The sequence below is a fragment of the Xenopus laevis genome, chromosome 6L (genome assembly GCF_017654675.1).
Source record: "Xenopus laevis strain J_2021 chromosome 6L, Xenopus_laevis_v10.1, whole genome shotgun sequence".
Lineage (NCBI taxonomy): Eukaryota > Metazoa > Chordata > Amphibia > Anura > Pipidae > Xenopus > Xenopus laevis.
In genome coordinates, this window is record NC_054381.1 from 83,874,924 (window position 1) to 83,889,044 (window position 14,121).

Here is a 14,121-nt window from a genome sequence, read left to right on the forward strand (position 1 = left end):
TTGCAAAATCAGGACTTAAAATGAAAGGTCTTATATCGAGGATTTCGAAAATTCTCAATGACCCTCAAAGAGATACACTTTCCAGACACCCATATATGAATAAATGGGACGCTATACTACCTCAATCTCTGAGGATCAGATTGGACCTACATGTGGACCAATGGTAAGAAAATGGTACTTTGTTTTAAACAAAACAAAACCCCAATGTGTTTTTACCACACACCAGCTAAGTTTAATTCCTTCTTCATTAACCATTCTCCACTATGTTGGAAGTAGGTACCCCATATTTTTTCGTTCTCTCCTATCATCCAACCATTGTGGTATGATGTAGCGGCACTTCTGGGTAGACGCCACCATAAACCAATATCAAAGGACTCACACATCTTCCTAATATGTAAACATATGCAGGAAACCCATAAGCATTCATGAGCTTATTGATTGGCAATTAATGGTTGATGTTAATTGAATATATTGAATATAAACTGATGTTATCAAACCACTTCTTTCTGTACATCAATGTCTACGCAGATGCTTGTACAAATTTTTTGTTGTTGAAAAATACTTAATAAAACAAAAAAAAAACAATAATATACTGCAATTTCTAGCAATGTCTTTAAAATCTGTGTTTTGGATGTTGAGCTGAATTTGATTCTCAAAGCAAATAGTTTTATGATATTAATTATAAGATACAAGATCTATATAACAATAGATACATAAACACTTTCACATATAATTAATAGCACGAGTATATTGTGTTGGATATTACATTAGAGATGGCATAATTATGTATAAACTAAAGCATGAGAAGCAGCCCCAACTATATGTGGACAAATGCCATGTGTTATTAACTCCTATTTAAGCAAAAAGGGAGGATTTTTTTAAAGGTGCTAGTATGTCCACAACTAATATACCTCTTGTGGACACAGCTGTTCTCCATTGTACAGTTAGATCTCACTCATTCTGAAGTTATCTGGAATCAATATCTGATATTCCAGCAGAATACTAGAATGTTATATGCAATATTTTAGGAATTATATATAGAGATTAGGAATGCATTGGTATTGGTACAATGTATTTTTTTTATAGAGAAAAGAAAAATAATTTAATTAAAATTGAGTCTTTGGGAGATTGCCATCCTATAATTTAGAGCTTTCTGAATAATGGGTTCAGGATAACTGAGTTCTTTAGCAAATGTCAAACAAGTAGTACTTAACATGAATTCCTATTAAGGTGGTGCACGCTATGCCTTACAGTTACAACAGGATATATCAAACTTTGTATTTTATAGAACAGATTCCAAACCTGCCCACAGGTCTGGTTATCTACCTTCTTTTTTCCATTCATCTGTTACATTTGCAAATGCATGTTTGAAAGTTGCTTTGAATTATATTTTCTTTCATTATGCAAAACAATCTGTTTTTTGGATTGCATAATTTATACATTATTGCATTGTTACTTACCGAACTGGACTGGCTCCAATATCAAGGTCTTGTGCTGTTACAGCTCCTATAATTGTGCCAGTGGGGGTGTCCTCGTACACTTCCATCGTATAGAAAGGTTTGCTGAAAATGGGAGGTTCATCAACATCTAAAACATTTATTTTCACAGTAGCGATGTCTTTAAATGGCCCAACAGAGTTGAAACGGTGGTCCAGATGAACATTGGTGGCTTCTACTTTAAATGTATATGCTTTCTTGGTCTCAAAGTCAAGTGTCTATAAAAATGAAAAATATTTGGGTAATGCACAAATTAGGAAAAGAGAATAGTCAGAGCCTGTAAGATTGAGTTGTAGCCTTTAGCTCGCAGGTTGGTAATGCTCTAAATGAGCCTAAACAGACCAAACAAACAGCTACACTGAATGCTGGAGAGTGACACACCCCTCCAGATCAGCTGCAGCCAGCCAACCAGTTCAAGCAAAGGTTGCTACAAAGTATTAAAACGTAACATTTAATTTAAACCATTTAAAAAGTCTTATTAGTTTGACCACACCAGCACCCACACTCACAACGTGGAAAACAACACTACGCCGTGCGGGACCTTGTCCCTAAAAAACACACATTTAAAATCTCATCACGTAGGTAGGAAAGGTGGTGGGTATACAGAAAGTATTTAGTCACCGGTTTAAATACCCATTATCAAATAGCTGCTCCAAGGTGCAATCATCAGTATGTCACCAAGAAAGTAGTATTGGTTCCCACCCTTACACCCTTCCCCCAGCCGAGTTCTACCTAGCTACGTTGGGAAGAGTGGGAGCTATTCACACCACCTTCCACCTACGCCACCCTACGCGTTTTCGCTGATAATGGGTATTTAAACCGGTGACTAAATACTTTCTGTATACCCACCACCTTTCCTACCTACGTGATGAGATTTTAAATGTGTGTTTTTTAGGGACAAGGTCCCGCACGGCGTAGTGTTGTTTTCCACGTTGTGAGTGTGTGTGCTGGTGTGGTCAAACTAATAAGACTTTTTAAACGGTTTAAATTAAATGTTACGTTTTAATACTTTGTAGCAACCTTTGCTTGAACTGGTTGGCTGGCTGCAGCTGATCTGGAGGGGTGTGTCACTCTCCAGCATTCAGTGTAGCTGTTTGTTTGGTCTAATGCACAAATTAACAATTAATCACAATTAAACTAATTTTCTCTAAAACCACGAATGCCATGACATTTATTAAAATATCCAAATAAATAAAGTAAGAAACAGTTGAAACAGTTTTTCAGTTGAGTTGTTTTTAGATTGTTCTCCAGAAATACCATTTTTTATTTTTTATCTAAATTTAAAGTTTAATGTTCCTGTCTGTGATGTTTCAATCTGGCAGCTCAGTAATTCAGGTGCAGATTCTAACTGTTGCAATTTTGAAACATTTAGTTGATACATATCTCAGGAGTTTATCTGAAATATTAGCAACTATTGTATCGATTCTAATAGCTGTCTTTAAAAAAAAATAACTTCAGCCTTTTGAAAATTAAACATAATTTCAAGCAACTTTGCAGTATACATCAATTAAAAAATAATGCAGATTTTTCATGATTTTTAATGTTTTGGAACAATACCCTAAGCCTAGACCACTGCTATCCTGTTAATCTATCTGACTACTTTACTGAGCTGGCTGACTACTTTGTATCAACAGCCAGATGTCCTCAACCTACATCCTCCAAACCCCACAACATCACAGAGCAATGCATTGTGGGTTATGTAGTCCCATGCTGTCTGTAAGCTGTAGAGAAGTTGTTACAATTTGTAACATCAGTGCTTAGTCCCTCCTTCCCTGCCAGAATTTCAAATTATGCAGAAAGAGAAGAACCATTAAAGAGCTGGATTTCACCATAGAAAAGGGGGAATATGTGATGGGAATATTAGGGCTTTCTGTGTTATGTGGGCCTCTTTATCAAATTTTGGTTTGGAACCCGGAGTTCCCCTTTAATGAAATTGAGGGATTTTGCTCAGGGACAAAGATAAGAAATGTATCAGCTAAATGTATCAATTTAGAACAGTTTAGCGAATCTGCGACCCCCCTCCCAGAGCTACTTTAGATGGTAAAAAATAAGATTTACACGTCAATATTAGAAAAATGGTCACACATAGAAAATAGAAAGTAATTGAAAAAGTCTTTATTTATGGAGATGGGTCAGAAAACAAGTGAACTGAAAAAGTGTTTGTAAAGTGAATAACCCCTTTAACAATGAGCAAGAAAATACAAAAAATTTTTGTTTTTTGGACAATTTGAATTTGAATTGCTAAAAAAAGGTCCAATAGAATCAGCGCAGCTCCCATTAATTTTTTTTTTAAAACGTTATCCCTAAAATGAATACTTAAGCAAAAGATACTTTATATCATATAAAGTGGTCGATTAAACATCTCTTACCTGGAACCACAATTTTATAGTGGTCTGAGTGCTGCCTCAAAGATCACCTTACAAGAAATACTGCAGCTCTAACTGTAACTGGAGTAAAAGATGGAACTTTTTCCATTAATTGACTCATGTTATATTTATATTTTTATGAAAATGGTTTATTTACATAAGGCTGGGTTTTACATTTGAGATGTTTTATGCAATATATTTTAATAGAGACCTACATTGTTTGGGGTATAGTTTTCCTTTAATAAATCTCTTTTTTAAAAAATACAGTTTGTGAAATCCAAATGTTAGTAAATAGGCCCCTTAGCTTTTAAGTTTTTTAATTAATTGCTGTTTATTATGAATTTCAAAACAAGTGGCATGGAAATTGGCTATTTTTTTAATTTTAATTGTCATCAAACTGCCTTTTCGGCAATAATGTTTACCAAACCTCCTCCATGTTTTTTAATCCACACAGATTTGTTTTATAAATGCTTTAGATTCTGATTTTTTTTTTGTGATGATCAGAAAATCCTCCACTGCCCTCAAGTGGTTCTATGTAAGACTACTTACATTTTTTTACATCCTGCTATTCTATAATAACATTTTTTAAAGAGTTTTAATCATGTGCTTTTAAGCTCAGCTGGACATATCTGCAAAGAAACAATAATTTTTTTCTATACATTTGCAGTGGCTGCTGTTTCGTGTATATACAGCACAAGGAAGTTTTTTTATGAGTATTTAATGGTTCCACTTGGCACTTACTTTTAATCAGAGCAGTGTCTCCTGGTTATGAAACATAGAGTGCAATAGATAAAGTCCCTCATGGTTAAATAATGAATTCGATAAATTGGCTTTTTATGTGGCATAAGCAATTAATAAGATAAATTAATTTGCAAATTGTTCTGTTGCTTAGAGAAAACCCAGGACTCCATATGGGATTTTTTAATCATCTCTGAAAATGCTAACAGGGAAACAACTACATAAAAAGCTACTGTCAGTAAAGCTGTTATTTACATAGAAATACATTGAACATTTAACAGCTTATGAATGCAAGTCAGGGACAAGGTTAATTACTCTCCAGGCTTTATCTTAATATCCTGCTTGTCAGTAAATAAGTGCCTTTTATATTGTAATACAGCTTGTATATGAGTGTGTGATCATATGAAATTTGATTATAACATGTCAGTCTACATGCTATATTTTAGATAGGTGGCCCTTTAATATGTTTATGAACAAATATCTTTAGAATGTTCTAAGTTGGACATCAACAGTACATGAGCCATAATGACAACCCATTATTCTGTACCTCGAGATGAAATTCTTGTAAACATGGTTTGAACTAGGGGCAGGCAAAAGAGGGATGTGATCAGGGCTGTATTTACTATCCAAGCACCCCTAAGCTGGCTCTGATTGCCCCCGTCTGCACATCTTCCCTGTCCTCTCCCCTTACTCCTTATCTTCCCCTTCCCCTTCTCCTGCCCTGAATGAAAATTCACCACCGTCAAAATAATTTTGGACACGCGTCCGAAAAGTCGCTGAATTTTTCGGCAAAGCGAAATGGGAGAAATTCGCCCATCACTACAATTATTTTCAAAAATATTAATCTTAATTCACCAATAACACATTTGTAATATTATTATTATTTGTATTATTACAGTATATAATTGTATAATTCTTCCCCAGTACAATTTTTTTTCTGCTCACTATACAATTTCTGGCTTTGTTTCACATAGCACCACTCTCTGGGTTGTTCAAAAAATTGTGACAATTTTGTCTATATTTGATGACAATTATGGTAATTCATTAGTAACAATTGCAAGACAACTTATGCAGCATGAATCGCATAACTAGTGATGGGAGAATCTGTCCTGTTTTGGCTCAAAAAAAAAAAAAAAAAAGAATCCAACGTATTGTAAAAAAGAAAAAGTTGTGTGGCTTGGAAAAAGTCAATTCATATAAACTCTCACTGACTTCAATATGTTTTGCAATTTTCACCATTTTGCAAATTTCTGGGAGAAACAGGAGAGATTTGCCAATTTGGCACTCGTTGCTGTCCCAATGAAAAATTCACTGGTAAAATTCCTTAAATATGTTTGTACAGTTTAATGATGTCATTTTTAAAGTTCTTGCCTAATCAGCATAGCTGAGTTTAGAAATCATTTTAAAAAAATTCCTCCTTATTAAATATTTGATTTAGTGCAGGTATGGGACCTGTTTCTGTAATTTGGATCTTCGTACCTTAAGTCTACTAGAAAATCATGTAAACATTAGATAAACCCAATAGGCTGGTTTTGATTTCAATAAGGATAAATTATATCTTAGTTTGGATCATGTACAAGATACTGTTTTATTATTACAGATAAATTTGGATTATTTGGAAAAAATGGAGTCTATGGGAGATGGACATTCCACAATTCAGAGTTTTCTGGATAACTGGTTTCCGGATAACTCATCCCATAACTGTACCATCTAATGAGTGATATTTTTCTGAATTTTATCTAATTGGCTAAACAGGCTTTTCATATTTTGAGTTGTTTTAATATGATGTAGAGAGTGATATTCTAAGCCAATTTGCAATTGGTTTAATTTTTTATTATTTTTGGTTTTTGAGTTATTTAGCTTTTTACTTTGCAACTCTCCAGTTTGCATTTTCACCAAAAAAAGTAAAAAAGTAGCAATAACAAAGCATTTTTTTTTTAGATGGGGTCAGTGAACCCCATTTGAAAGCTGCAAAGAGTCAGATAAAAGCAAATAATTTAAAAACTACAAAAAAATAAATAATGTCAACCAATTGAAAAGTTGCTTAGAGTTGTCCATTCTATAACATGTAAGTACACATTAAACAAATGAAAATGGCATATCTTTGTCAACATATTATTTTACAGAATCTTCTAGAATTTAGAAGCTGATGCCAATTATCATGTGAAAACCTTACCTTTCTAAGAAAAATAATCCCTTCTTGTGTGTTATCATCTGTTTTGATATCAAACAGATTTCCTCCATCCCCCGGAACAATGCTGTATTCAATTTCTGCATTTCTTCCAAAATCAGGATCAACGGCACGTATTCTTCCAATTGGCGATCTGACTGGAGAAGCCTCTGGTACTTTTAAGTGAAATATACCTGCAAATTAAATAAGCAATAGAGACACATTGGGCAAGATAAAGGCACAATAGTTAACTGCTTCGTTGATGGCATTTGCCATCTGGAATTATCAATATTATCAGTACATTGTGGAACAACAGAATGTGAAAAAAATATTTTAATAAAAAGATGATATGTCATTTATATTGAAGATCCACACACTTAAAATACCTATGTATTTATGTGTGTAATGATACCTGCATCTCCTTTTAATAAAAATACATTTCAAGGATCATTAGTGCACTTAAATGAAGTGTTTTTCCATGAAGGTACTGTACATATACAAAAAGGAAATATTACAAAGGCCATTCATTAAATATGCAAACAATATATAAAAGGGAATAGAAAAACCCCCAATGCTAGGAATTGCATTTGTATCTCATTAGGCAAAGTGAATGGACATGCAATGGAATTGGAGCCTTAAATTCAGTGGCATAACTAGTCTGCTTTGCCCCCCCCCACAGAGTGGCCCAGCACACATGGACTCCTACCCAGGCCTCACCTCTGCCAACTCCTGCATTCCATGGATCTGCACCCCCCACTCCCTGCAACCATAATGGAAACAGATACAGTGCTCTGGCCCCTCCTGCCCCCCAGGTCCCCCCGTGGGGGTCTGCTTCAGATATAGATACACCAATGCTTAAATGCATGACCAACAACACTGCCCAGCACTGCCTGGGTGTCCTGCTGAAGTGGTCTACTTCAGGCTTCCTGGCGTGATACACTATGCCTTTTTTCATTGATCAAAGAAGAACTGGCTCACTTTATTTCCCCTCAAACTGGCCATAAATGCACATAGTTTATTCTTTGTGAGATGAAAGATCATTCTTTCAGTCTAACGATCTACCATTGACCATTCAGATTAAATAAATTAGTAAAAAGAACAAATCAGATGATGTTCTGGCCATGAATTGACAGACAGCAATTTTACAAAAGTTATGTCTGACACATAGTAGTGACACTCTCCCATTGATATCATCAGATAGGCAATACATTCAGAGATCTTATTGGTATGGGTGGCACACTTTTAAGGGGGTTATTTATTTTCTTTTTTTTAACCCTGGTTTGCTTGGCCTTTGATAGTTTTTCAATTTAATAAACAGCCTGTTCCAACCCCCTCTTGCCTGTGATTCATAGTATGAGCAGAAACATTCCCCACCTCCCTCTTGGCAGCTACTGGGTACAGGGGGCAATATGAATGGTGGACCAGGTGGGGGGAGGCACAGATTGAATCCTTTGCCTGGGGTGTCAAAATACCTTGACCCAGTCCTGATTACAATTAAGACATTTTTCTTGCTCCTTACAAGTATTTTTTTTTTGTAAATTCTCTGTTTATTGATTTTCAAACAAAGGGGAGGAAGGTAGGGGTACAGAAAGAAGAGGGGAGGGGAGGAGGGAAATGCAAGCATATATGGTCATGTCACATACAGAATCATCAAGCAAGCATAGAAAACGAGTCACATCTAGAACAATAATACCCGTTACGTGAGTTGTCTATGGAACAGGAATAAAGGCATGGTCATTCCTTCATCATGGATGTGAGAGTTCGTAAACCGTGAACCGTGAACCAAGATCAGGAGCCTTGTCTAGTAGAGTTTAGCAATAGAAAGGGAACCAGACTGTAAATGCAAGGTTACAGAGGAAAGGGAAAGTGGAACTAACTTGATTTGGCTAGTTGGTTGAGATCTATTATCCAGGGTGACCAGACTTTCCAATATTTAGAGCTATTATTCTGTATAATATATGTCAGTTCCTCTAACTTCCTAATCTCCTCAACCCTAGAGACCCATTCTTTAAAAGTGGGGGGAGTGGCGTCCTTCCATTTCACTGGTATGAGGGCTTTTGCCGCTTGAAGAAGGTGCAATGTTAGGGGGCTGAGAGGTTTAGCCGCCTGATTCTCTGGTAGATTCAGGAGGATCAGTGAGCGATTTTCCAGTAAAATTTCCTCTCCTGTTACTCTATTAACAGCTTCCAGTATAGCCTTCCAGAACCTTTTCAAAATTGGGCAAGATAGCCAAATGTGAGAGTGTGACCCTACTTCGGAGTTACATCTCCAGCACAAATCTGAACTTGATGGAAACATTTTTTAAGACGTACTGGTGTATAATGCCACCGAGTTATCAATTTGTAAAAAGCTTCGGTGGCTTTTGAGGCTCTTGACGAATTATGTACGGTATTAAAAATTTGAGTCCATTGGTGTTCTGAAATTTTCACCTGTAATTCTCTTTCCCAGCCAGAGTGGAAGGCTTGGGCAGTCCTAGGGAATGCATTAAGTAAAAGCTTATAAGTTAGGGAGATCATTCTAGGTTTATCCAAATTGGTTGTAAGTACCTTTTCCCAGGGAGTAAACTGTCTAGTCCAGTCCCCCGAGAGTAAAGGTTTCATGAACCCATACAGTTGATTATAGTTCCATATATCCCTAGGGTGGGATCCCCAGCACTTTTGTATGTCAGCCAGCGAAATTAATTTGTTCCTTTTCCTTTAACCTTGTTTCCCTGCCATCTTTATGACCCCACCTGCTAAAAGCGCCTTTTTCCATCCCAGGGGTAAACATAGGGTTGTTTTGTAGAGGGGCCAACAGATAGGGAGATGCAGTTAAGCAATATTTCTCCCTATTCCTGTGCCACGTTTTAAGGGTGGCTGAAATCAAGGGATGATTGAGGACATCTCTAGGAGCTTCCCTATCAGCTAACCAGAGGAGATTTACTAGGGGGATAGGGGTCGTGGATTGTTCCAAAGTGCACCAGGCCTTCTTGCTCTTATCCTTGGTCCAAGAATATATACGAGTTAGGTGTGTTGCTAAGTAATAAAGATAAGGGTCTGGTAAATTCAGTCCACCTTTATCTTTGGGTAAAATAAGTAGATTATATTTGAGCCTTGGATTTTTCCCTTTCCATACAAATTTTATGATCAATGATTTGAGTGAGGTGAAGAAGGATCTAGGGAGGTGTATAGGGAGTACCTGGAATAGGTAAAGAAGTTTAGGGAGGAAAATCATTTTTACGGCCTGTATCCTTCCCAACATTGAAAGTTGAAGCTTACCCCAATTATCCAGCAAAGTTTTGAGAGACCTCGTCAAAGGTAAATAGTTATCCTCATATGCTTTGCCTAAATTGGCTTGAATATTCACACCGAGGTAATTAATATAAGGATTGGCCCACTTAAAAGGAAAACTGTCCTTTAGTCCTTTGATTAAGGGGGTTCTAATATTTATGTTAAGAATCTCCGACTTATTAAGGTTAACTTTAAAGTTTGAAAGTTCACCAAAATTGTTCATTAGGCTAAGGATGTTAGGGAGAGATATGGTAGGTTTAGTCACACATAGAAGCAAATCGTCAGCGAATGCCACACATTTATATTCAGTCCCAGAAATCAACGGGCCTGATATATCTGGGCAAAGTCTTATGTGTGCCAAAAGAGTCTCCATAACCAATACAAACAGAATCGGGGAAAGTGGGCAGCCCTGTCGTGTACTATTAAGGATTTGTACCTTAGGAGAGAGGGTTCCATTAATCTTTATTCTGGCAGAAGGACAGTTGTAAAGTGCCATGATTCTATACCTTATTTTTTCCCCGAATCCAAACCCCTCCAAGGTCTTATCTAAGAAGTTCCAAGACACTCTATTGAAGGCTTTCTCAGCGTCTGTAGTGAGTAGTAAGCTAGGAATGCCTTTATCTTGTACATGTTTAACTATGGAAACAATTTTGGCCGTATTGTCCTTCCCCTCTCTCCCAGGCACAAACCCCGCTTGGTCTGGATGTATCAAGTTTGGTAAATACTTTTTAATTCTATTACCCAGTATTTTAGCATATATTTTCATATCAATGTTGATCAATGAGATGGGTCTGTAACTAGAACATTGTTGGGGGTCCTTCCCTGGTTTTTGGATTACAGTAATGTGGGCTTCTTGTGCCTGAGGGTAAAACAAATTCTCATTAGAAATGTAATTATAATATTCTAAGAGTAGAGGGGCTAGGTCCTCTTTAAAGGCTTTATAATAAAGGGCGGTGAAGCCATCCGGCCCCGGGCTCTTCCCATTCTTTAAGGACATAATGCCATCTTCAATTTCTTTAATAGTGAACGGGCCGTCTAGGGAGGTGGCCTGCTCTTGTGAAGTTGGCAGTTTTGCTTGTGATATAAATTGATCCATTTTCTCCATAAGAGCCTCAGATGGGGGAAGGTTCTTTAATTTGTAAAGGGATTGGTAATAATGTTGGAACGCTTCCGCAATACTTTCTGTGCTGTGCAGAATAGTATTATTCTTGTCTTTTATCGAAAAAATATGGGACTGAGGTTGTAATTTTTTAAGGATTCCTGCAAAGTGCTTATTGCATTTATCATTAAACTCGTGAAACTTTTGTTTACAGCATAAGTAGGCCTTATTCACTCTCGAATCCAGTAAAGTTTTGAGTTGCAACCTTTTTCTGTCTAAGTTATCTAGGGTTTCTATCTCTACTGTAGCTTTATGCTGCTGTTCTAGATCCGTTATTTCTTGAATTAGGCTATTAATCTCCCTATTTCTTTCTTTTTTTAGTTTACTCCCGAAGGAAATAAGCCTACCCCGGAGAACGCACTTCAAGGTTTCCCAGACTAAGGATGGGTTTGACTCAGAGGATTTGTTCAGACCGGTTATCTCTTTGATCCAACCGCTAACAACTTCCTTCCTATCTGCGTTGTGAATGATCGAGTCATTAAATTTCCAATTAAACTCTCGTTTTACGGTGTGTGGAATAAAGAATTTTGTGATAACTGGTGCATGATCGGATAATAAAGCTGTACTGATATATGCATGGGTAAAAAACTGAATCCAATGATGTGAAATAAAAATATAGTCTATTCTTGAATAAACATTATGTGTTTTAGAGAAATGAGTGAAGTCTCTTTTTGAAGGGTTCAATACTTTCCAAATATCAATGAGGGACAAATCTCTTAGTTGTTGCTTCACTTCTTTAAGGCATACATGTGAAGCATTACACTTTTTAGATGATGAGTCAGTGTGAGGATTGAGAGTCAGATTGAAATCACCTCCCAAGATAATCATGCCATCACTGAAATCCTCTAATACCTTCAAAAAACTTCTAATGTATTGGGCCTGACCGGAATTGGGAACATATACGTTGGCTAGGGTACAGGTCTGACTAGCTAGTTTGCATTTTAGGATAATATATCTACCTTCATTATCCACCACAGAGTCAATATATTGAAAAGGCAAGTCTTTGTGGATTAGAGTAATCACTCCAAGTGCTTTTTTGATTGGATTATTACTAAGATATATATGAGGGTATAAGCTAATGTTTAATTTAGGAAGATGGCCTTCCTTAAAGTGAGATTCTTGCAACATAACAATTCTGGCATTGCTTCGTTTACATTCCCTAAGAACTTGTGCCCTCTTCACCGGTTCGTTCATACCGTTAACATTAAATGATAATACAGTACATTCTATATTTAAACTATCTTGCATAGACATTTTGTAGTACAGATAGTAAGTCCAGTGATAAAATGCTTACACTCGTTGTCAGCTTGCATGGGGAAACAACAGGGGGTTTGGGGACAAAGTGGGGGGAGTAGTTGTAGGTAGAACTGGGGAAGTACAAATATTTGTGGGGGGGAAGAATAAGCCGCAGCAGACTTAAAGGGGTAGAGGCCCCGATGCTGGGTTGGAATCAGAGCGGCTAGGGTGTAAGACACCTGTATCTGGGGGGTAGTTGGCCTGGGGTGGAGAACCATAACGGCAAAAGATAGTACCCTATAGGTGACCGACTCCGTTTTTGCCGATCCAGCTAAAAGAAAAGGTAAGTTATAAGATATGGTGGAACAGGTTCGAACCTTAATCTTTTACGATAGAAATATCTGATGAGTGAAGAGAGTGGGGAGAGGAGGGAAATGTAGACAAAAGGAGATATATAATTCACACAAACATAAGTGGAACATAGTAAACCTAGAACATTTGGGACTTTATACAGATCAGGAAATCTATATCCTTGAGCAATAAATAGGGTACTTAGTGGTAACCCAAATTTGAAAAAAGTGTTTCATACTTAGCAAAGGGTAATTCAGTCCAGGAAACAGTCCAGGAATGAGTCCAAAAAGGATAGCAGTGTAGTGCCCAGCTGGTAGTGCAGAACTTAGCTGTGTTCTTCGGCCATTGCCTGAACAGAAGTGCAGCTCTCAATCCTGAGTAAATCTTCTTCTCTCTTTAGGGGTTCTCGGTGTTCTTGGTGTTCTCTTAGGATTCGCAGTTTCCGACCATTCCCCTTGTAAGTTGAAGTCTAGTTCGGGGATGTGAACAGGATCAGGAAACCATCCAGGTAAATCCACCGTAGGCAAATGGAACTTTTTGAAAAACAGGTCGATATCAACTGGGTATCGAATGGAGGCCATATTCCCATCTTTGCTAGCGGTGAGTGAGAAGGGGTAACCCCATCTGTAAGGGATATTTCTCTCTCGGAGCATGTCAGTGAGGGGTTTAAGTGATTTCCGCTTAAACAGGGTTGTTCTGGAGAGGTCTTGAAACAATTTAATGCTTTTGTCCTCATAGGTGAGATTGTTACTCTCCCTTGCCTTTGCCAAAATTTCTTCTTTAATATAGAAGCTGTGGAGGCAGCAGAGAATGTCTCTCGGAGCATTAAGCGGGGCGGCCTTGGGTTTTTGCACTCTGTGGGCTCGCTCAATTTTTGTGTCAGTGACGGCGTCTCTGTCTAAGATGCCATTGAAAATCTGTATTAAAGCATGGCGAATTCCCTCTGACTGCACTTCCTCAGGGATCCCTCTCACTCTAATATTGTTCCTCCTGCTCCTATTTTCTTGATCTTCAAGTTGTCGCTGGAGCTCACAGATAACTGTATCTTGTTTTTTAATGTGTGAGAAAATTGCTTTCTGATTAGAGGATTGTTTACAGACATTAGCTTCAATATCCTCCGTTCGTGAGGCTAAGGCAGATATATCTCTTTTAATGTCCTGCAACTCCTCTTTAATAGTAGAGGTAACCTCCCTTAACATCTCTTTAATATCGTTTTTGGAGGGTAAATGTGCAATATAAGAGCGTAGGTCTGCCTCACCTTCAATATCGCTGCCTTGCTCTGAAGGTTCAGCACAGGAGTCAGCTTCTTCCTCACAGTCTGCAGCTGCGGGCGCCA

General features: G+C 37.4%; 1 protein-coding gene across 3 annotated transcripts in view; it reads right to left on the reverse strand.

Annotated features, from left to right (window-relative positions):
* cdh12.L (cadherin 12, type 2 (N-cadherin 2) L homeolog) overlaps positions 1 to 14,121 on the reverse strand; it is a 579,800-nt gene that overhangs the window by 27,006 nt on the left and 538,673 nt on the right. For all 3 annotated transcript variants that reach the window (XM_041566243.1, XM_041566242.1, XM_018266856.2), the window contains 2 exons: positions 6,777 to 6,964; positions 1,461 to 1,714 (listed from right to left, as the gene is read on the reverse strand). In XM_041566243.1, the coding sequence (XP_041422177.1) occupies positions 1,461 to 1,714; positions 6,777 to 6,964 (442 nt within the window). The remainder of the gene's footprint in view (positions 1 to 1,460; positions 1,715 to 6,776; positions 6,965 to 14,121) is intronic.